The sequence below is a fragment of the Cryptomeria japonica genome, chromosome 6 (assembly GCF_030272615.1).
Source record: "Cryptomeria japonica chromosome 6, Sugi_1.0, whole genome shotgun sequence".
Classification (NCBI taxonomy): Eukaryota; Viridiplantae; Streptophyta; class Pinopsida; order Cupressales; family Cupressaceae; genus Cryptomeria; species Cryptomeria japonica.
The window spans coordinates 680,931,704-680,956,020 of record NC_081410.1 but is presented as its reverse complement, the minus strand read 5'-3'; the positions used below and the strand labels follow the sequence as shown (position 1 = coordinate 680,956,020).

Genomic DNA, 24,317 nt, shown 5'->3' with positions numbered 1-24,317 from the left:
GTTTCTATATTGATATTTAAGACAATCTTTAAAAAATATTAAAAACTAAATTGACAAAGTTTCTAAATTTATATAAGAAAAACATACTAAAAATTCATAGAAAAATAATATAAAATTAGAAATAATTATATCTTAATCATACCATTTTAAAATATTCTAAATAAATTCATATATTTATAATAAACATTGTAAAATAATATATATCAATATATATTATCTATTATAATATTTTACGGCTTATTAATAATTTTAAGTGTCATATATACAGTTTGTGGAAAAAATAGCATGTCAATACTTACGGTCCACTAATTTTATTAGTTGTAATATACGATCTAAAAGTGCAAAAACGGTCATATAGCCTGTCAAATTCCAGGCCTGAGTGGAACGTGTGGTTCACATTCCTTCCCTCCTTCAGTGAATAAGCATGTTCACTGTGTTCACTATAAGGATAGCATCGCACATGCGGGAGCGGAAGTTTTGTGTTGACCTCAACGTTAGAAACTTCCAAGGGATTCGTTTAAATAGGACGAACAAAATTAGTGCACAATTTAGGTGGATGAACAATGCCGATATCTCCAGGAGGCATGTCTGTATTTTTCAGAAGCATTGAATGGAGCCATAGCTTTTGCAGATCCAGATTGTTTTCATCTCAACCATCTAAATCGAGCTGGTTCTGGAATCGCCGCGCTCTTCTGTTGCTGGCGGCAGGGTGCGTACTCTTCATTTGCACATTCCTCCTTTTTCAACTGTATATTATTATTATTTTGCATTCTATTCAAACACATTGCCTTATTTCAGTGGGCGTTGGCAAATCTGATGAAGACTACCCATCCAATAATCTTATCCAGAGCTTTTGTTCCAACCACATTTTCAAAAATATTGTTATGATTACATAGTAAAGGTTGTTTGTAGGTCACCATGGGAGATACCAATTTGGTGGTTGAGATCTTACTTATGCAAGCATGACATACGGGGATTGTTTTTCCATTAATTTTTAGGATTTTGAGATGTAGAACCGCTCCCACCCCAACATTTGAAAATGTGATCTCCAGTGTATAGTACACATGCCTTTACCATCAGGTCAATTCATGTCACACTTTGTGCTGTAATTGCCTACAGATTGAAATGTTTGATTGCATCTTTGTGCTGTAATGATAAAATTCATTAAGATTTTCTAATTCGAATAATTTCAAATTGGACAAAGTAAGGTAGAACAGATCGAATTCGAATAGAATGTAGAGGGTCCTTCGATAAGTAGACTTGTTTAATTTCTTTGGCATTCACCACTAAAAAGGATATGAATGTAAACTAGGGGAGGGATAGAGATGAAATAAAAGTACAAGATTTGTTAATATATGGCTGACTTTAAGGAAGAACATTCAACCTGAGCACTCAAAATGGGAAGCAGCTATTCAGCTCTGATGATGTATAAATGTCTTGAGTGAAGCAGCTATTCAGCTATTATGATGTATAAATGACTAAATTATGATGTAGTGTATGAGAATAATTTATGCATTGGTGCATTGTACAGGTTGAATAGCCATTTCCCCAAATGAAGCAACCCTTCTGTGATGAAATAAATCTAAGAAAGAAAGAAGAGAAATCAAATCATATTTATTTGAGGAAGTGGGAGTTAAAGTACAAATAAAAACGTCTTGCTCTTTGACCTAGGTCGCCCAACCAAAGAGCATGCTGGTGGAATCCCAAATCGTATCAATTCTTTTTCATAAATGATCCTTTCATCGCTTCTCGTGAGTTAGTTGGCAAGGCCATGACTTCAGCTGCTTTGTCAAATGCTCCTTTGTCACCACAATGTACTTACATAAGTGTAATCTTCCGAGCTTCTTAAAGGGCCTATAAATTTTAGTCGCTGACACTCAAACAACTCTGTGATGAGCCTAGGGGCATGAAGTCCCTCGTGAACGAATTCCTTGGCTATTAGCTAGCAATAGCATCTCTACTCTATGCTCGTCAATGCACATCTTTGAAGAACATTGGCTAGCAAGATTTTGCTTGCAGTATCCATGCAGTCACTCTCATGTTCTCTATGCATTTCCCCTAGTGCATTGTGAATTTTTTTCTCATTGTACGTACCTTTGCAATACTTCATTTAGCCCGATCTTACAAAAGCCAATTGATCAATTGGAATATTTGAACCTCTGTATAATTTTTTTCTTTTTTCTGCACTTGTTGTGTGTCGTTTGGAAAGGACATAGCTAACAACTAATTTGCTTTTTTTTGGGCAGCATATGGTAGTATGACAATTTGGAACAAGCCTAGGTAGAAGGATGGGATTAAGGTAAATCCTTAAAGTAAACCGAGTCTAAGAACAGGAAGGTCCTAGAACTTGCAAGGCATAATTTATCTGCAATGGATATTGACTCTTTCCTCCCTTTGATTGGGGATTTGTCATCTGAGTTTTTCTTGACCTTTGCTAGTTGAAGTCTTAAAGGTGCTGTACCCATATATATATATATATATATTTGTCAAGTTGTAAGCCACAGTTCAGTCATTTGTTTTTCTTAATTCAATCCAAGTTTTTGTTCCTCGTAATTGTAAATATCATTATCGTCAATACATGTAACACCTTTGCAAAGCCTATGCAAGGAGAATTTGCAGTGTGTCAGACAAGGTCAATATGACAGATTTGGATATGAGGAAAGGTAGTAGTTCAGTCATTTCTTTTTCTTAACTCAATCCAAGTTTTTGTTCCTTGTAATTGTAAATATCATTATCGTCAATACATGTAACACCTTTGCAAAGCCTATGCAAGGAGAATTTGCAGTGTGTCAGACAAGGTCAATATGACAGATTTGGATATGAGGAAAGGTAGTAGTTCAGTCATTTCTTTTTCTTAACTTAATCCAAGTTTTTGTTCCTTGTAATTGTAAATATCATTATCGTCAATACATGTAACACCTTTGCAAAGCCTATGCAAGGAGAATTTGCAGTGTGTCAGACAAGGTCAATATGACAGATTTGGATATGAGGAAAGGTAGTAGTTCAGTCATTTCTTTTTCTTAACTTAATCCAAGTTTTTGTTCCTTGTAATTGTAAATATCATTATCGTCAATACATGTAACACCTTTGCAAAGCCTATGCAGGGAGAATTTGCAGTGTGTCAGACAAGGTCAATATGACAGATTTGGATATGAGGAAAGGTAGTGAACAGTCGAGGTGAAGAAGCGCTCATCAAGGTTTCCAAGACATGTCTATTAAATCTTAAGACCTTAGCTGTAAATTAATATTTCAATCAAAAAAACAAAACTGAGTAGTAGTATGATAATAACCTGCCAACATGCATTGCTGAAAACATCAACAACAAATGCTAAAAATCTATCTTCTATTAAACCAAAACAAATCACACTGTACTCAAAATTGCTCTCACTATCCTTTACATTTTCAAACTCAATTACATGCCTAAGGTCTGTTTTCTAGAGTTATAGAAGCTTCTAGGCTTTATAAACTCCCACCTTAGTGGACTACCAAGTTTAGAAAAAGAACCTTTGTCCTAAAATACTAAAGCAGAAAGTAAAAAAAAATAGAAGTCAAAAAACAACTTGTTCTAGAAATAAGCACAAGAACTAATCTTTAGAACCCCACTAAATATGAAAAAGCATTTTCATGTTAAATAGAAGACTTGCACTCAACAAAAAATAGAATGAAAACAAAGCTGTTCATTTCTGCACATTGTTGAATGAGAATAGCAACCAAGTAACAAGTGCAGGTAATTATGACTCCCTTGTAGTATGCTGCACTGTTTGCTATTAATTTTTTGTGTTTTGTTTTGTGTTTGAAAAGGTTTTTGAATAATAGATGGTGCAGAATAATATATATATTTGCAGCAAACTAATAACTCAGAAAATTGACAAAACTCAGAAATACATAAGGCAGAAAATTCCAGATTTTATTTCTGATCCGAAAGTACAATTTTTCTCAAATGTAAGAGCAACCCAGATCATTAAATAGCATTACATATCTATTTCAAACATACTCAGAAAATACAGCAATGAAATGTCTTGAGTTGTTTACGAAATATGCATTTGGCTTCCTTGGAAACGAACACCACTCCCAAGAGCCTTCCCTGATGATCAAGGAGGATGTAGCTCTGAGTATGACAACCCAAGATTGCACCACATATGCAAATATACACAACAAAACCCTCAAATGCCTCTCCAAGAAGGCTCAAGTCCCAAAAAGAACTGTACAACCTGCTGCAAGGAGTATGACCAGCAATGGAGATGGTACGACCAGCCAATGGAAGCATAAACCACAACAAACTCCTCAAAAACTCTCTCAATTAGTCCACCAAAAACAAATATGCAGTGTAAACTTTAGTAAGATTGAATATTTGTATCACCAATCATCTCAACCGTGTTTCCTGATTGAAAACACCAAGAATCCTCCAGGTTGTCTTTCAACAACGTGGAGAGTGTCACTTGCAAGAGATTTTGTCCTCACAAACCTTGAGAAGAATAATTTCCCCCAAGAACAAGTAGCAATATCAGAATATCAAACTCAACATAATACAAATGAGCTTCCAGTCCCTCTTCTATAGCCTCCAAGGAGGGGTTGGCCTCTTCTAATTTGCCTTTAAAAACATTAATATAAAATCAATATCTTCATAAAGTGTTCTCATGTCTCCAAAAAAGGCCCCCATATCAAATATTTGCACTTTAATCTTTTTTTTTTTTTTTTTCGGGACAGTAATAATGATTACTTTTATTGATATATATAAAAAGAGTTTTACATGCTATAATAGAAGTTTTCAAAAGAGTTCAACAAAAAACCACCCATCCAAACCAAACAATACCGCATACCCCTACAACAGACTTCACCATCGCCACTACACCTGCATAGAGAATGAAACCATTTTTAATAGCTGGCTTTAACAAAAAAGATCGCCAACCCTACAATGAAAAAGAGACAAAACCTACTCCCAACATCGCCGTAACAAACCTCGCCTAAATCTGCAAACACCCCGTAATTCTACCCTGATGACAAATTTACGTCACTTTCTTTCATAGGGCTTGTATGACATTTACAAACGCCCATATATAAAATTCATTGGTTGCACCAAAACAATTGGGCCAAATAGACTACATTACCAAAAAAGTTGACAAAAACACAAAAACAACAGAAAAAGGGCTAAAGCTTATCTCTCACAAGGTAGCTCGCACCATCACCCACTCCACACGTCTCGGTTGTGGACACCTCTTCTCCACCCCACAACTTCTTCTTCCTTCACTGTCGAGCCTTCCCCACATCCGCACCCTTCCTTTTACCCTTTGCCTTCCCAACCTGTGCTGGAAGCCCACACTCTCCGGCTCCCCGAGACTCAATCTCCTTCTCCCTCAGGTACATTTTCAAGGAGTCCCATCCAATTGCGGCCGCTGCACGCCTTTCATCTTGGTCCACTCCAAAAGGCCATTGTATGAAAGGAACCAACTCTCGGAGCTCATGCACCCCATCTATATCAAGACCCTCACCCACATCAAACCTTGCACTCGACATCGCCATTTTTAGAAGCTTATTCAAACCGTACAACCAGTTGTCCTCCACACATCCCCTTAATACCCTCACAATGGCGCCCTCATTCTCCCCCAATTCGAGCCCCCAAGACAAAACAATTGTGACAATGTCCACATTGGTTCTGTATTTGTGCATTGTCCTAAAAAAACAATCTCCTAACAGGGTCTCCATTATTGGCAAGAAGGCCTCGTCCCCATGCTTGAAAACACACTTCATTCTCTTCGCCAAAATAACCCCCGCAAATGCCAGTTGTTGCTTGGAAGTGTAGAGTGTGAAGGTGGCCTCCATTTGCACAGACACCTTGCTACCAACAACCTCATAACAAACCCAAATCATACCTTGCCACCTTTAAATAATGAAAAAATACACCTTTTCCTACACATTCGGCCTTGCTGAAACATAATTGTCAATACTCGCGACATTGTACTCTCCCCCATCCACATCATCATTCGTGTGATCTCAGTAATCTTCCACATGTACTTCATCCTTATCATCAAATGATAATGCCCACTTTGAAAGGACACCCGCCACCTCATTCCCTTCCCTCCGTACATGGGTGATGCAGTAATTATTAAATGTTTTTAAATCATTTAAAATGGTAAAAATGTATTTGTTGAGATGCCATGCTTGAGCCTCACCTTTCATAATTGCATTAATTATTATTAAAGAATATCCTTTTAAATGCAAATTTTGAAACGCCCCATTGTATCGCCAACATAGCCACTTGTGCCAATGCCACCTTGTTCGTTCCTACCAGCAATTTTTTTTGCTCCCATCACCAAGATATTACCCAACCAATTTCTTCTTACAAACCCTACCCCTGATATTCCTAGGTTACCTTTAGAAGCTCCATTGAAATTTGCTTTATACCATAGGCTATTCTTGGCCTCATGGACGTTAAAATTCATTTCTTTTCTTTCTTTCTTTCTTTCTATCTCACCAACCCTGTTGAGGAGCAATCCATTTCACACTAGATCTCCGATGCTCAACTGGATTGACCTGGCAAGGTTAATGAATGGGCTCTTTACTTTAATCTTATTGCCCAAATAGTCTTTTATTTAAACTATATTAAATAATGATAAATTAATTTATAAAATATTAGTTTATTATTATTTAAATTTAAACTACCAAACTATATCAAATATTGAGACAATGATATCCACTGCTCCCATAGACATGTCTAAATATAGAAATGCTAACAATTGGCTTTGTCGGTGTTGACACTTGACTTACTAAAAATAGTAAGTATACTCTAGAAAAAGGCGTTATGTGTTGGAGTTTTGTCATTGATGAAGGAGAATGTTGTGTTGACTATCGGTTGTGTTGACGTGTTTTTTATGACAGAGTCGAACATAGAATAAAGTTGCCTAACGGTTACTTCACTCTCTCTTGATCAAAGTACGATTGCATGCTAAGATTGCAAGAAGTTCAAACAATCGACTCCAAGGTTCCTTCAATGCGTGGACGTGACTCAGTTGGCTGATGTGATTGCTGGTAATCCAAGGGGCCTTACATGTGCATCGTTCTTTCACTTCTTTGCTGTGGCTGGAACTCCATCATCGGATATGACAATTCTGCGATGCTACTGCTTCGAACGGACTGAACTGGAATGAACTGGAAAGGAAAGGGAAAGGGTTAGAAGGATCTAAATCTACTCCTAAGGGCAGTGATAACAATGAATAGTGCTCTGGTGGACAAATTTTAAATAAACCAAGCTCTCCTTCGCCAAGTTCAACTACAACTCCGCAAGAACGGTGCAATCTTCTGAGGATATTGAAGGATTTTCAAATCGGGAAAGTGCTTTTGAATACCCAAAACGACGCAATCCAAACGACTATCCACAACCGAACTTAGCACAAGTTTAGTGGCTCAGGCTAACTTTACACTGCAACTTACAATCAGCAAGATACAAAAAGTATGAACCATGGAAATTCATCAGACACCATTACGTTCTCCATTGGAATCAAAGCACGAAACTAATTCTAATCTAAGTGAGGAAGGTGAAACCATGCAAGCTTTAAAAAAATAACTTAAGTGGACACCATCAAAGAACAATGTTTCACTGTTATTATCTCAAAGCTTATCGCAACAATTTCATACAAAGCTCCCTCCCTTACAAATAAGGGGGGTCACCCCTTATATAGGCTTCAAGCCCTGACTACATGCAAAACCCTAATTAGGGTTTTCCCTAAAAGATTCTCCACTCAAGATGCAACAAGGTGGGAATCTCCAATTAATAACCCATCATGCCCATATACAATTAATTCAAAAGTACCCAAAATAGCATCCATTGTGCATTAAATGCACCACCTCCTTCAAATTCGCCCAACATGCATTGAATATTCATCCATGCAAAAATCACCCCATTATGTCATAAGTGCTCCATCATTCCACATGCGGCGGCTGCATGCAAAAGGAATCTGCCATAAATTCAACATGCAATGACCAGGTTGCCATTTGGTCAAATATTCCGGCAATGAATGCGCCACCATATTGCCATGCGTTCAATAGATCCTCGCCATGCGAATGGACCTTGCCGTCGTATATCCGCTCCTGCACATCTGGAATTGTTGGAGAGGGAAAATTCGATTCAGTAAGAATTTTCTTGAAGTCTCTTCATCTTTCCTTGCTCAGAGAAGGTTTTTCATCAATTTTGCACATTTCCTATTTTTTAGGAAAATTTTCAAATTAGGGTTCTGCGTTCTAGGAGAGAGAAAATTCTCCTACAAATCCAAATCTGTAAAACTTTTGAAATTTGGATGTGATTTGATGCCCGAGAATGGATTTTTCAATTTTTTCCCTGGAGGGGAAATTTCTTGTTCAGTTCATCCCTGATTCCTTCCTTGCCTTAGAAATTTTATGTTCAATTCATCCTTGGGTGTATTTCTTCCTTGCTTGGAATTTTGTCCTGAAGGAAGGAATTTCCAACACTTAGCCAAATTTTCACATTTCCCAAAATTCCGTCATGAAGGAAGGAATTTGCAACACTTAGCCAAATTTTCACCTTTTTCAGGAACTCTGTCATGAAGGAAGGAATTTCCAACACTTAGCCAAATTTTCACCTTTTTCAGGAACTCTGTCATGAAGGAAGGAATTTCCAACACTTAGCCAAATTTTCACCTTTTTCAGGAACTCTGTCATGAAGGAAGGAATTTCCAACACTTAGTCAATTTTTCACCTTTCTTGGAATTATGTACTGAAGGAAGGAATTTCCATTACTTTGTGAATTGTCTATGTCTCCTTTTCAACATCCCTATTTTGAGGGATCCTCCTAAAATTTAGGAGCCAGGTTCATTGGATGAAGAATTTCACCCCAATTTCGAATCTATAAATTTTTCCACACTTGGTCGAGATTTGGTGTCTAAAAATAGCATATTCGAAAATTTGCTCGAGAGGAATTATGCGTTTTATTCTTCCTTGACTCCTTGGATTCCATGCCTTGGGCAAAATTTCAATTTTTTAGCTTGGGTGAAATTTTCACCATGCCAAGGATTCATGAATTTTCTTTCTGTGAATGGCTTCATTAATTCAGCGCCCCAGCCCAGACCTGGGCGCATTTTGGCTCTTTCCATGGAGAGGTGGATTTTTGCACTTGTGAATGACTTCATGAATTCAGCGCCGCAGCCCAGACCTGGGCGCATTTTGGCTCTGCCATGGAGAGGTGGATTATTGCACTTGTGAATGGCATCTTCAATTCAGCGCCCCAGCCCAGTCTTGGGCGCATTTTCACCACGTTCATGGATTTTTCCATCATTTCAGGCTCTTCGTCAGGATATATATATGAAATATAACATTTAAGTATAAGGAAGCCACTTATACTTTAAGTCTAAGTTACCGGTTCCGGTTCGGATTCGGGTACGGATTCGCGGATTCGGCAAAAAAATTTTTTTTGGGGGTACGGGTACGGGTTCGTCCATACATATATAGATATTTTTTAATTTTTTTTTTATATATATATATGTTCAAACTTCAAACATCAAAATTATATATGTTCACAGTTCAAACATACAAATATTAAGATTAAAAAATTTGTTTTTTAATTGTTTTTATTTGTTTTCTAACGCGTGGGCCCCGTTTTTGGGAACCCACAGGCTTGGGTTCACCCGGGTCCTCCTGGGTTCGACCTGGGTCCCATAGGGAACCCAGCCGCCTGGGCAGGACCCGGGTGGGACCCAGGTCGAACCCAGGCTCGGACCAAGACCGGGCACGGACCAGGACCAGGACCAGGACCCAGCCATTTTTGGCAAGAACCGGTAACTGAGCTTTAAGTTATATTTCATATATATTGTCAGGATGTTTGAGAGTGGTTTCAGGTCCATAGGAATCATAATGCAAATTCTGGATTTTGGAAGATCTTCCAAATTTCCAGACCTAGTCAAATTTCAGGCCATTTTCAAATCAGGATGACATTGGTGGATTGATGTGAATTTCTGGACTTGGATGATTTTGCATGCTTTCCTCTTCTGGAATAGGAGTTCCAAACTTAACCATTTTTGATCCAATTGTCTGCCTTCTGACTTTTCCGGATTTAGAAATGGTCTTCAGGAACGTTCAGTCTTTAGCGTCTTCGGAGATATTCAGCTTTCAGTGTTTTCCTGTGAAGATCTTGCCAAAAATAGATTTTCCCAAATAGTAAGTGTTTCAAAATGTCAAGGTTTGGGCAAAATAGGTCAGAAAAACACTTACTAAAAATAGAAACCTACTAAAAATAGAACTTACTAAAAATAGTAAGTTTGATTTTTGGCAAAATTAGACCAATCCGGGACTCAGTAAAATCCCTAAAAAATAGGAACTTTCTAAAAATAGAAAGTTGCTCCGTTTTGGCTCAAATTTTACTTGGAGGTTCTTTGAAGGGTCCTAATTCCAGTTGTATGTTCAGTTTTTCCAAAACCCTAACAGAAACCCCTAAAATCTAGGACAAAAGGTAGAAACCTTAAAAAAGGACAAAACAGGCCCTAGACTTTACCAAACTCACTCAAACGAAAAGCAGATTAAACCCAAATGACCCTCGAACGCCTGCAAAGCAGAGAGACTGACGAGACTGCTGCGAAAAGACCCCAAAAACGCAAGACAAAAGACTGGGAGGGCCTAAAAAGTAGGGGGTCCCCATTTGCAATGGGGCAATGTGTGAAAACGTCACAACAGGATGTCATTGATGTCAACATATTTCTGTTGAATTGTTTTGTTGTTGCTCCAGTAATTTGGTGATCCTATCCATCATGTTTTGCTTCACATTGCTCCACTGTTGCAGATATGGGTTTGTGGTTTGGTTAGTACCTTCATGTATATTAGAGTACCTATATTCTAGTTTGTATGTGTTTTGGATCTCCAAAAGGTGAGATACATGGTTCGGTAGTTAATTTGTCAGTTGCTTTGTTCCTCCGGAATAGAACAATTTGTTTTGACATCTGCATTTCCTTAGTTGATTGTTTTTGATCTTGCGGTTTTGGGACATGGTTAAGCATTGTGGACGTGTGTATTCTAGTTGGTGTTAACTTTTGCTATATCCTTGGCCAACATACGTAAATGAAACGTATGAATTATATTGTAATAGCGTGTAAGGTATTTTTCTTTGTAAGGCATGTATGGCCGACTTGAGCTATGAATCGATATATATATTATATATATATGTATATATATATATATCTATGTATGTATATGCATATTTATATGTATATGTATATATATGTATATATATGTGATGTATTCTTTTGATGAGAGATAGCTGAAGAATGAATGAAGTGTGTGAAGTTTGTCTACTGAGCTTAATTGGAACCGTATTTCATGCATATGTAAGATGCAACTTTAGCAGTTTGTTTGTTCTCTTTTGTGCAGTAAGCCCTTTGGCAGTGAGCCCTTTGGTAGTGAGCCTTCATTTTTGGCAGTGAGCCTTGCAGTGGGCACTTGTAATATTCTATAACTAGTTATATTATATTGAGAGTTAACCCTCTTCGTAGTTTTTCCCTAACAGGTTTCCAAATGCAAGGATTACACTGCCCCAATGTGATTTGTTGAAGAAATTTTACTCTTCCTCCTTGCTGGTTGCCCTACTATGCTATCTTCTTTTTCCTCACAACTCACTTTTCTCCTCTTATTTTTTCAATAGAATGAAATGAGATGCCTTTTACAACTTAGAATCAAATATAAATGAAAAAAAAAGCAAGTAAAACCATTTTTTAACATGTTTTAATTTACTTTTTCGGTAGTTTATGTTGGCCGAGTCTTGGCATTAGGACTCGCCGGGTCCGAACCAAGTCACTGAGTCACGTGACTCGCCATGACTCGGCCAAAACTCGCCGAGTCTGGGTCCGAGCCACCCAGGACTCGCTGAGGGTCACTCGCAGCGTGACTCGCTGAGTTTTGGCGGGTCATGGCGAGTCACGAAACTTTGGCTACAAGTATTGGAGATCAATTTAGTTAAAATAGAAGTTCTATTGAGAAAAGATGTAAGACTTTGTGCTTACACTCGTTCTTAAGAGAGATTAGAAGTAGATTTTATAATAAGAAATAGCTGTGAAACTTTGAGTTCACACTAGTTCTTGCTGTCTTGTGTAGAAAGAAATAAGTTATTTCAGACTTTATGCTGCCATAATTTGTTCTTGATATCATTAGAATAGAAAAGGGTAGATAGGACTTCACTTAGTCAAAACTTTGAGTTTGATATTGCGTTCCCGTCCCGAAGAAAGTGACGGAAGTCTTTGAACTTTCAGGAAACTTCATTTCCTTTCTCTCATTTCATTTCAAAATGTTTTTACTGCTGTTTTATGTTAAATTGCTATCACTTTTCTATGAAGAGAAAATGATATTGGCTTTCTTGAAAAAAGAAGAAAGATTGCTGTTCCATCCTATTTTAGTTTTAGTATTAGATAGATAGGGGGAGCCTTCCCTTAATTAGGAGAGTTTTACTCACACACTGTGGTTGAAGCCACAATTTTGTATATTTCCCCAAGTGTACAAAATTTTCAGCCAACAGAGTCAAAGCAAGTCCCTCTCGTTGAACAAATTTAAGATGAAAAGGTTGCCGTAGTTGCATATCCCCAAAAGAAAATGAAGCTTAATATTCTAGTAGTTGATATTCCAGCTAGTTATGGCATGCAGTTAAGTAGGATCTTTTGTAAAGATCTTGGTGGTAAAATCCAATTAGATTGGTTGCATGCATTGATACCTATGGGTGCCAAAAAGGTTCAACTCAATCTTGAACCTAAGGCTAAATATACTATTTTGAAGTTCGATGATCCAAGAGTTGAAATCTTGTATGTAGAGACTGGTTTTGGTACTTATATGCTTACATCAGATGAAAGTAATGTGCCTGAGATGCTGCTGATATATCTTCAGGGCTTTGGGCAATGCAGTTTTATGGATGCTCTTTATCTTCTAGTTTTGAAGCTGGAGTTGTTCTCATATCTCCTAGTGGAGAAAATTTTCCTAAAGCTTACAAGTTAGCTTTTGAAACCACCAACAATACTGCGAAATACGAAGCCCTCCTTGGTTTGCAATCCGCAAAAGAAAAAGAGATTAAGAAACTCAAAGTTATTGGCGATGTTGAATCAGTGGTGAACCAAGTAAGAAATCAGTTTCAAACCAACAATGAGAGATTCGAGAATGATCAAAACAAGGTTTGGGATGATATAGAGCATTTTGACGCTTTCTCAATACGAGCAGTCCCAAGGGAGCAAAACTCCAAAGCTAATTGTTTTGCTGTTTCGTCTTCACTTTTGATTCCACATCTTGAGTTGGAGAAAGAGATATATACCAAGTGATTCCAGTACAAATGATCTACATAACAAGTGTTCTTGATAATGACCAACATTGGCAAGTCTTTGATGATGATCTGAAGAATACACAAAGATACTGAGAGGGGGGGGGGTGTTGAATGGGTATCTTATCAATTTATCTCCTTTTAAAAAGGTCTTTAGAGGTACACAACCTCCTACATGCTTTGTGAGTAATCACCCACGGAAGTTCCAACTCCCCACACTGTTTAGTAGGCTTCAACCTACAGGAAGCTCCAACGCCCTAACTCCAATTCATAGGCTTCAACCTACAAGAGACTCCAATCCCTTCACCAATTTAGTGTGCTACAACTCACAAGGATAAAGCTTCACCCTTTACCCTAACCACACTTACACTCAAATTACTTCTACCAGAATTTTTTGGTCTGAAACATTTATTCAATCTAAACTTACTTTCATAAACCAGTCTTTACAACAATCACACTGCTGTCCCTGATTTGATTTAATAATCACTGTATACTGACACATATATTCCACATGAATGTCTTATAAATTTTCACAATATTTCATTTACATCACATATATATTCAGTTCTGAAAACAACCTCAGAACCTCATTCTACACACATTCAACAACATATTTATTTTTGTTTCACTGTCTGAAGGTACAGCAATCATAATCTCCTTACCATTGATTCTTACTCTCTTACACTTGATGAAATTTACGAATACCAAAAGGAACACACATATATGCTGTCTGATTTACTTTTGATACAAAGTAATCCACAACATTTATACACAGTACTTATCTTTTTAATAATTTCTCAGCATTACTTCTACAAGAATTCACAGCACCTCAGTATTATTTTCAAAATCACTGCCAACGTATTCTTCTTTATTTTTATTGCTGAAGAATTAATTCACCATCATATAGTATTCCACCCCATTACATTTTGTTCAGACAACACACACACACACACATATATATATATAGTATTTGCGTGACTTTTAGATGAGGAGTCACAACTCATATGTAAGTCGTTTTGACTTATATCATAAATATTATTTTATTGTGCCCTTTATTTTAATGATAAACTAATCAAACATTGGTTTGTAATGGATTGGTATTTTTATTCTTCATGATCCACTGTTTTCTTGACTTCGTATTTCCTTCAAAATTACTTTGACCACGAATTGCAATAATCCTTTATTGGCTTCGAAAAAATATATGTATATTTGTGAACCTAAGTCACAGAGTTCGCCGAACTTCTGGCTTGGAGTTCGGAATTCGGTGAACCCATAAACACTGCAAAAAAATCGTAAAAATACGCCTAAAGTTCGTCCCGGTTTTCAAAGCATTTTTTTGTGGGCGCTTTTTAGGGTTTATGTCATTTAAAAAAAAAAAATATGATGCCCATTTCGTGTAAAAAATAATTAGTTCGTGCCGCACGGAGTAGGGTTTTCTGTTTGTTTTTCCGCTCGTGTCGTGCCTGTGCGTCGCGTGTTTGTGCTTGTGCGTGCTGTGATCGTGCCTGACCGTGCCTAACCTTGCGTGTTCGTGCCTGTGCGTCACGTGTTTGTGCTTGTGCATGCCGTGTTCGTGCCTGATCGTGCCTAACCTTGCGTGTTCGTGCTTGTGCGTGCCGTGTTCGCGCCTGCTGTTGGCGCCTATGTGTTCGCGCCTACTGTTGGCGCCCATGTGTTCGCACCCTACGTGATTTCCATTCGGGCCTGTGTGTTTAGGTAGGCCATTATTTCTTCCCACCTTTTTTTTTAATATTTTATAATAATTTATTAGATATTATTATATTAAGATATTCTATATTTAGATTTAAATGTTTTTATATTTTATATTTATATTAAGATATTAAGATATTTTATATATATATTAAGATATTTTATATTTATATTTAAATGTTTTTATATTTTATATTTATTAGATGTTAAGATATTCTCCAATCTTTTATAAATGTTTTTATATTTTTATGTTTTATTAGATATTAAGATAAATTTTATATTTTATAATAATTTGTATTTTAGATAAATTTTATGTTTGCTAATTTATATTTTAAATAGATGTTTTGATATTTTATATGTTTTATATTTTATGTTTTATGTTTTACATAAAAAGATAAAACATGTTTTAGAAGATATATTTAGATATTATAATAAAAATTGATATATTTTTGTTTTATGCTTATTGAAATATAATTTAATATTACTTTTCCTTTTTAGAGTCAAAAGTAAAAATTTCATATATTTAGTTTTGATGTTTTTTAAATAGAATGTAAATAATTTAAATACTAAATATTGTTTTTCTTTTGAAACATTACAGATTGTAACAAAATGCCTCCTAAAAAATCAGATTCTCTAGTATGGAAATATGTGACACGTGATGGTAATGAGCTCTTTTGTAAGGAATGTAAGAAACCTTTCAAAGGAAGTTTAACAAGGGCAAGAGACCACTTACTTGGAATCAGTGGGGGTAAAGGAGGAGGTGTCCAGGTTCACATCTATCTCTTCCTCTTCCAGTTTACCCAATGCCTCTTCTAGTTTACCCATGGCCACAGGTGTATCAGGAGAAAGTGGAACATTGAAAAGCTTTTGGAAACCGGTAGAGAAACAACAAGTGGATGATGCATTGGCTGATTTGTTTTATACAACTGCCATTCTATTCAACGTGGCAAGAAATCCTCATTTCTGCAATGCAATTCAGAAAGTTGTAGAGTTTGGCAAAGGGTACACACCTCCAACTTTAGAGGCTTTTAGAACAACTCTTTTAGAGAGGTCAAAAGATAGAGTGACACAAAAGTTAGCTGACGTCAAAGCTTCTTGGAAAGTAACAGGTTGCACCATATTGAGTGATGGATGGTCAGATATATGTCAAAGGCCATTGATTAATGTTTTAGTAGCTTGCCTTGAAGGTGTTGTCTTCTTGAAAGTGATTGACACCATGAACCAGAAGAAAACTTCAGAATATGTTTTTCAGATACTAGATGAAGCCATTCTTGAAGTAGGGGTGGAAAATGTGGTTCAGGTGGTTATTGATAGTGCAACGAATTGTGTGGGTGCTGAGAAGCTGATTGTAGAGAAGTACCAAAAGATATATTGGAGCCCATGTGCAGCCCATTGTCTAGATTTGCTACTTCATGACTTGGTGAAATTCCCATGGATACATGAAGCAATCCATAGAGGAAGAGCAGTGGCAAATTTCATTAGAAACCACCGTCTCACATTGAGTCTATACAGGCAACATGCATCTAGGGAGTTGTTGAGGCCTTGTGACACAAGGTTTGCTTCATTTTATATCACTTTGAAAAGAGTGATTGAAGAGAAAGCAGCTTTGAGATTGGTTGTTTGTTCCAATGAGTGGGAAAGTTCAGCACTTTCTAAAAGTGCTAAGGGGAAGAACATAGAGCAAATCATTTTGAGCAGCAACTTTTGGGAGAGTGGAGCAAAAGTTTTGAATATATGTGGACCAATTGTTGATGTTCTTCGTATGGTGGATGGTGACACTCCTTGCCTTGGCATGCTTTATGAAAGCATGGACCGTTGTAAGGAATCTATTCAGCGAGCACTAAATAATGTAGAAACAGAGTACATGGAGATTTGGGATAGATGGAAGATGATGCACACACCTTTGCATCCAGTAGCATGCTATTTGGAGCCTAAGTTATTTCATATTGATAGACAAGCTGATCCTGAAATCATGCCAGGGTTTTATGAAGCCATTAGCAGGTTTGAACAAGATAGAACAATTGCAGGTCTAATTAGAGACCAAAGTTGGAAATACAAGAGAGCAGAAGGGTTGTTTGGAATAGAAGCAGCCCGAGATGATATGACACGAGATGAGGTACCTGGCTATAGATGGTGGATGAGCTATGGAGCACAAAATCCTGAACTACAATGCTTTGCCATTCGAATATTGAGTCAGGGAGCCAGTTCATCAGCTTGTGAGAGGAACTGGAGTTGCTTTGACCACATCCATTCCAAAAAGAGGAACAAGTTGCTGTCCGGAAAGTTGGGAGATCTTGTCTACATTCGGAGCAATTTAAAATTGTTCATGAATAGATCAGCAAATGACTCCACATCTTCTTCACAACAACGAATTTCAGAAGGCATGGTAACTAGAGTTGTAGATGAGCCTGAGGATGACTTTTTGGATGATGAATTGGGCAGTGATACTGATGATGATGATGATGATGATGATGCTACAGCAGCAACTCAACCATGTGCTCTTGACGACCTGGAGCTTTTTTGAAGCTCTATAGTCTTGAATTTTGATTATACCTTTTTGACTAAAAACATCTTCGCAGTCTTGATGACATGTAGGCTTGTATCTTTTTTGAAGTTCTAAAGTCTCGACGTTTGATTGTATCTTTTTGATTAAAAAAAACTTGACAATCATGATATCACATGTTTCCTATGGTTTATATTAAGAATGTTGCATCTCTCTATAATGATTTTGAATCTATTCTGCAATCTTAAGTATATTGATAATTTGTTGGATATATTACTAATTTAAAATTTTTTTTTATATAAGGCGAATTTGATGCCGAATTTTTTTTCCGAATTTTTTGCCCTTGCCGAACTTCATCCGAACTCCATAGCTGCCGAACTCGAACTCAAACCTTGTGACTTAGGTGTGAACGGTGGAAGTGATTTTAATAAATGTTTGTTTTCCACGATTTTGACCATAGTCAAGGACTCCACGTAAGCTGCTGAGGTTGCATTCATATTCTAAAAATAGGCAGCAATACGAACATTTACGTATTGATAAACAATATGTTTAATGTGCAAGACATTTTGAAGTGAAATATGTTTTATACGTGTCTGCAGATATTTATCCCTGAAGTATGGTCTACCAAAGCCATGAATATGTTCTGCTCCCCTTTTAATCTATATAAATACGAATCATAAAAACACATATCTGACCCTGTATATACTGAGATAATGAAATATTATAGGCACTGCAGGAATCATCTGTTTTTGCTCTAGCCTGTATATGTACTGTAGGTTTGTTTGTTCTGTATATGTGTATGCATCCGTAGACTACAAGTATAGATGTTTATATATATATATTACATAGTATGTAATTTGTAATCAGTTTCCCATGATATACCTCTGTGTTCATGATTTGATGACAATATGTTCATTAATCTCCATGACTCAATCCCCACAATATGTTCATCAATCTTCTTAATGTGTTCATAAATCTCTATCACTGATTTGTCTTCTTACATCTTTGTCATCAATGACGACATTTCCATCAATGATCAACATATCATCTCCTTCTTGTAGGGAAATGGGTCTTTTTTGAATCTATTCTTTGAAGGAACTCATTCTTCTGCAAGTCAACAACAAGTTGATGGGAGAGAAGAAAAAGAACTTGGAATTTTGTAGTTGAAAGGGAATTTCATTTTTAAAGGTTTGTGTAATTTCCCTTTTTCCGCTCTAGTTTGTTTTGGGGACTGTTGGCCAATTCTGAGACCCACTGGTCAGCCAGAGGCAAAATTAGGGTTTCCTATTTTCTAGGAGGATGCTTTGGCAGTTTTGGTGGCTTGTTTGGAGTTTTATAGTTTTGATTTTGGATTTCTTCCGGGTTTTCAGAAAGCTTCGCAATGATGGTACGTGTAGCACAAAGAAATGGGACTCGGACTCGGCAAGGCTGACTCGGACTCGGACTTAGGACTTGGAGTCAGACTCGGCTAGACTCGGGAAAGTGAAAAACTCAAGATATTTAGAGATTTTTAAAGATTTAAAACTTGATTCATGCACCCTCTATTGCATACACCTTTAAGACACAATAACATCATCAAACTCGGCTCATTTGATTACATACACAAGTATACATCAATCACATAAGCATAAACGCAAATTGTAGTTGAAGGAAATAACAAACATAGATATATAAATATTGTCAAATGTATACAATATTATGAAATTGATGGAATAAAAAATCCATGTCATCATATGATCATCATCAAATGTTCCATACAAATACCAAAGCTAAATACAACTACAAGCCTATGGCTTAGAGGAGCGTGCATCCTCTGGCCCTGACCCCCTGCAAAGGCGTCTAAGGTAGGTCCTGGATGATTCGATAGCCATAGCCGCTCCCCGTGACACCATGCCATGCTCACCAACATCAAGAACATTTGTGTCACTATCAGTATTTGCCTCTGCTCTTGCTCTCCGCTCCTACTCTGCCATGGCTAGAGCCTCAGCCTCTATATCTACCTGGTCAATCCAATGATTGTCATCATCACTAAAGACAACTGCAGGATCTATCTCAGTGGCCCACTCTGCATTAGGATCAACCTCATCTAGAATGATAGGAGAGATGTCAGCTAATGCATTCTTTCTCATTCTTAGGCGGAGGTTGTAGTGAACAAAGACGAGATCATTCATCTTCTTCATGGATAATCTATTGCGCCTCTTGGAGTGTATGTGCTCAAACATACTCCAATTGTGCTCACAACCAGATGTGTTGCATGGTTGGCTCAAGATGCGAATGGCCAACTTCTGAATATTTGGTGTCATTGGGCCAAAAAAGCTCCACCAATTATCTGAGTTTGAAATGAGAAAAATAAATAAAATTAGTCTCACTCATAAACTCATTTAACAATATACAATAAAACTAAAATTAAGCCTTACAATTTATTTTTACTTAGCATCATAGTTGTCCTACTTTCTTTGGTGATAGGATGAGAGAAGGTCTCCTCTTGTGCATTTGAGAACAACTGTAGCTCTCGAATAAGCTCTGTTTGAGTAGTACCAACAGGTGCCATCTTCTCCATGATTGAGTATAGCCCATTAAAGACCTCCACATTAGCCTTAAGTAGGGATAAAATGGAATGCCAGATTCAGATAATAGGTTGCTGCATGGATGGGCCTATGAAGCTGATGATGCCATCTCCTCTCAATGATCGCCCAAATGGGACCATACTTGCTCTCATCTCCTTCATAGACAGATTTGATGCCCTCCTTTGCCCTGTCCATGCCCTCGTATATGTAGCCCATTGTGGGCTTTTCTCCATCCGCAACTCGCAACAAAACCACCAAAGGCTTTAACAAATTGCAAAATTGAAAATATTGCGTAATTTAGAAAAATGAGCAAATAAGAGAATATGATGAATAAGTTATTAAACAAAAAGTTAAATTGTAGAATTTATAAAAAAATTACCTTCACTATCTCATCACAAGGGATCCAAAAGTCTCACTCATAAAAAATGTAGTCTGCCATATCTTTCCTTGTAGAGGTGGTAGGATAGGATGAGGAAGACCACTCCTCACCAACAATCATACGTCTCAAGGCCGACTTACAGCGAAGCATGGACTGCAATGTGATGAAGTTTGTGGCAAATCTTGTGATTCCTGGACGAGCTAACTCCTTCTGCTTTGTGTATTGTCTCATAAGAGCCAACACCCATGAATGATTATATACAAATTTGCACACATTTCTCGCCCTTTCTACACATCTCTTGACCCATGGGATTTTTTCAATATCCTCCAACATGAGGTCAATGCAATGGGCGACACATGGAGTCCAAACTATAGATGGGTGCCTCTCCATCAATAGTCTACCTGCAGCAACATAATTTGTTGCATTGTAATTAATGAAGTTACAAAATAGTAATTAATTTGCAAACAAAATTAGTTTGTAATCAAAAGTTTACCCACAACAACATAATTTGCTGCATTGTCGGTCACCACTAGTACCGCGTTCTCCTCACCCACCTCATCAATCACCTCCTCTATCTGCTCACATAGGTAGGTGGCATTCTTGCAATGGGCAGAGGCATCAATGGACTTGATGAAAATGGTGCCCCTTGAAATAAAAAAATAAAGCAAGATCATTGATCATTCAATAAATCATTAAATAAAAAATAAAAAATTAATGACTAAATGAAACTAAAATTAATCAATCACTTGCAGAAGAAACAAGAAAATTAAGGAGAGTTCTATTTCTCCTATCCGTCCAACAATTAGTCATGATGGTGCAACCTTTAGTGCTCCATATCTAGCGTTGTTCACCTAATTTCTTCTTCACATCATTCACCAATTGAGTCAAGATGGGTCCCCTCAAATCAGACTCAGAAGGGGCTTTGAACCCTGCCCCACATATGGTAAGGGCATCGACCATTTCTTGCCACTAAGGAGACCTGTCACAAATAAATTAAATGAGATAAGTTAAGTATGTACGAGAAAAAATAAAACGAAGAATCAAAGTATAAAAATTAAAACAATCAAACATAAAACATTCACCTAGCTGTAAAGAATGGAACATTGCCGTAGACCCAAAACCTGCCAACTGCCATTTTAGTGGCATCATGGACCTCCGTGTTCCAACCCATGCTCTCAAGCGACTATTGGGACCCAGGAGTAGTGCGAGGCACAAAGAAGGGATCCAACCTAGATTTACGAATACTAGGTCCAATGCTAACACTCCCACTACAACTACCAGTGCTAGGAACATGAGAAGTGGCAGTGGCAGTGACACTTACAGAAGCAGAATTAGAAACACCAACACTAGCAGTAGCAAACTGAGTGGGACGATATGGAGGTAAGGAAGAAGGGCCTCCAACACAACCTAACTATGTCCCTCTTCCTAAAGTTGCCTCTCTCCCAATGGCCGCTCGATCCTCCTTTTGCTTCTTTTTCCTTTCAATTTCCTCAACCATTACATAACAATCACATACGGCCTCAAGGAGTGCTTTTAGGCATGGTTCGGCATCATGTCCACACACACCAACAATATGGTATTTCAGTCTATATATACCTCCATGGAATATTGTTTTGCAAAATGTACATTTTGTTTGCCCCTTTCTTTGCCCTGGAAAATCCTCGTGATATTTCCAAGCAGGGTCCTTTCTAATGGGGGGTCTAGACGTTGAAGTAGACATTGTAGGATAGTTTTGTGAAACTTGAAGTTGAGGCAAATAAGAAAGTGAAGTTTGCTGCAATAAAACATTACAATACAAAATGAAATTAATACATACATTCAAAAAAACTAAGTTAGGGTTTGTAATTTAAAAAAAATAAAAATTGTAGGGTTTGTCAAACCCTAGTTTTAAAAAAAATAAAATTACAAACCCTACATGGTACATACTACATACAAATATATAAAAGATTTTGGAAGAAAATGTAAAACTTTCAAAATAAATGAATAGAAAATGGAATTTTTGCATACAAGAAACAAAAAAATTTCAAAAAAAACAATCTTACCTCTTACAACAAGTTTGAAATGAGTTGCAAACTCTTCCTATCCAATTCTTGATGCACCAAATCCAAACACAATGCAGCCACAATGTGAAAAATTGAAGAAAACTTGAGCTTCCTCCTTGTTGGTTTTTCTTCCCAACTCACTTTACTCCTATTTTTGCAAGTGAATGAAATGAAGTTCACTTTTAGGGGTTAGAGATAAATAACAAAAAAAGAAGAAGTTGAAAAAGCTTTTTAAAATGTAAATTTTTTTTTTTGACCCTACCGCCGATCGAGTTTGATGCTCGGGACTCGCCGAGTTTGGCGAGTTTATGCCAAACTCACCAAACTCGGCGAGTCTGGCGAGTTTGCCTGCCAAACTCGGGCAAGGCCGAGTCCGAGCTCCAGAGACTCAGCGAGCATGTCTCGGGCTCGAACTAGCCGAGTTTGGCGAGTCTGGCGATTTTCTAATCTCTGGTGTAGTAATCAGTGGAGTTTGGTATACTTACTATTTTTAGTTTGTAGGGGCGAGGACAACTCATTTTTTTGGGTTTTTTCTCGGTTTTTAGAGAGTTTCGCGATGGTGTGACATGCAACTGGATCTGAAGACTTTTCGAGACTTACTATTTCTTAGTAAGTTGCGGCGGCTGCTCAGAATGTGGTTAAAATCACTTTGGAAACACTTACTATTTTTATCAATATGCTATTTATAGTAAATGCTATTTTTGGTAGGGTTCAGTGGTCCAGTTCAAAGGTTGTTTCTGGCAGTGCAATTTTCAATACTTTTGGCCTTCAGCTCACTATGGCAGTGGTTCAACACATGGGAAAAGTATTTTTAATATTTTTTAATGCCCCCCCTGGCCTAGGCGTATGATTTATGTATTTTTGATTATGACTTAAGGGGACGACTTGATGTAATAAAGTATTATTTTATGTCTCAAGGTTTGGTCGATTTATTGTTGAGGAAAAATACTTCGTAAAGTGAAATATTAACAAGGCAAGATGGACGTCTTATGGAGAAATAAGTTAATTTTATAATATATTTCATTTATCTACCTTCGACGCCACATTATGATTTTATTGTCATTTTTATAAAATATATTTGCTTCTGTGTGAAGGTCGACTTGGAAAAGGAGGGGATATGAAATGCAAAATTCAAATTAAGGTGAAATTAGTTTGCATTTGGGTTTGGCGTCCATTTGGAGGGAATGTGAATTTGAATTTGAATTTGGAGATACCAAGGTTATAAATAAGTGTGTTGGGCTCTTGTTTTGGTATTCATGAATATTTGCAACGAAGTGTTGCCGAATTTGTGCCAGACTTGTGCTTCGAAGTCAAGAGCTTCGTAGCTTGTGTCAGTTTCGTGCTTGAGAGATAGCACCTAGCTGTTGGAGAGCCTATTTCTCATCCAAAGGAATAGAATGAGCTTCATTGAGATGAATTTTGCTATTATATTTTCAGTTTTCGAAGTGTTAGTGTGATTTTTTATGTTGCTGGTTTGCCTATGGCTGAAACAGTTATTCAATCATATCTCCTTGCCTGATTTTCTGATCATTCTGGGTATTGGCTCGTTGGATTCCTCTATGCTAGGCATCCCTTTTTGTTAAGTTTCATGAGTTATTGCAAAGAGTTGAATTTTTAAGGCAAATTGCCCCTCTCCAGGTAGGTCGTACCATGCTAGAAATGACCTTGGGATGCATGCATTCAAAGTTTGAAGGCTGTTTGAATTAGTTTGTTGGTTGTGACTTGGGCGTCCCCTTCCTAGCTCTCATTTGCCTTTGATTTGGAGCTTTCTGAAGGTGTTTTGAGGAGATACGGACTTCACGGTGTTGTTGGTCTGGTTTTTGGT

At 37.3% G+C, this 24,317-nt stretch overlaps 1 protein-coding gene across 1 annotated transcript in view; it reads left to right on the top strand.

Annotated features, from left to right (window-relative positions):
* The first annotated feature begins 435 nt into the window (after positions 1–435).
* Positions 436–24,317, top strand: part of LOC131031435 (external alternative NAD(P)H-ubiquinone oxidoreductase B1, mitochondrial) — a 215,996-nt gene continuing 192,114 nt past the window's right edge. Inside the window, exon 1 of the mRNA XM_059207574.1 lies at positions 436–709. Coding sequence (XP_059063557.1) covers positions 564–709 — 146 coding nt within the window. The 5' untranslated portion in view covers positions 436–563. The remainder of the gene's footprint in view (positions 710–24,317) is intronic.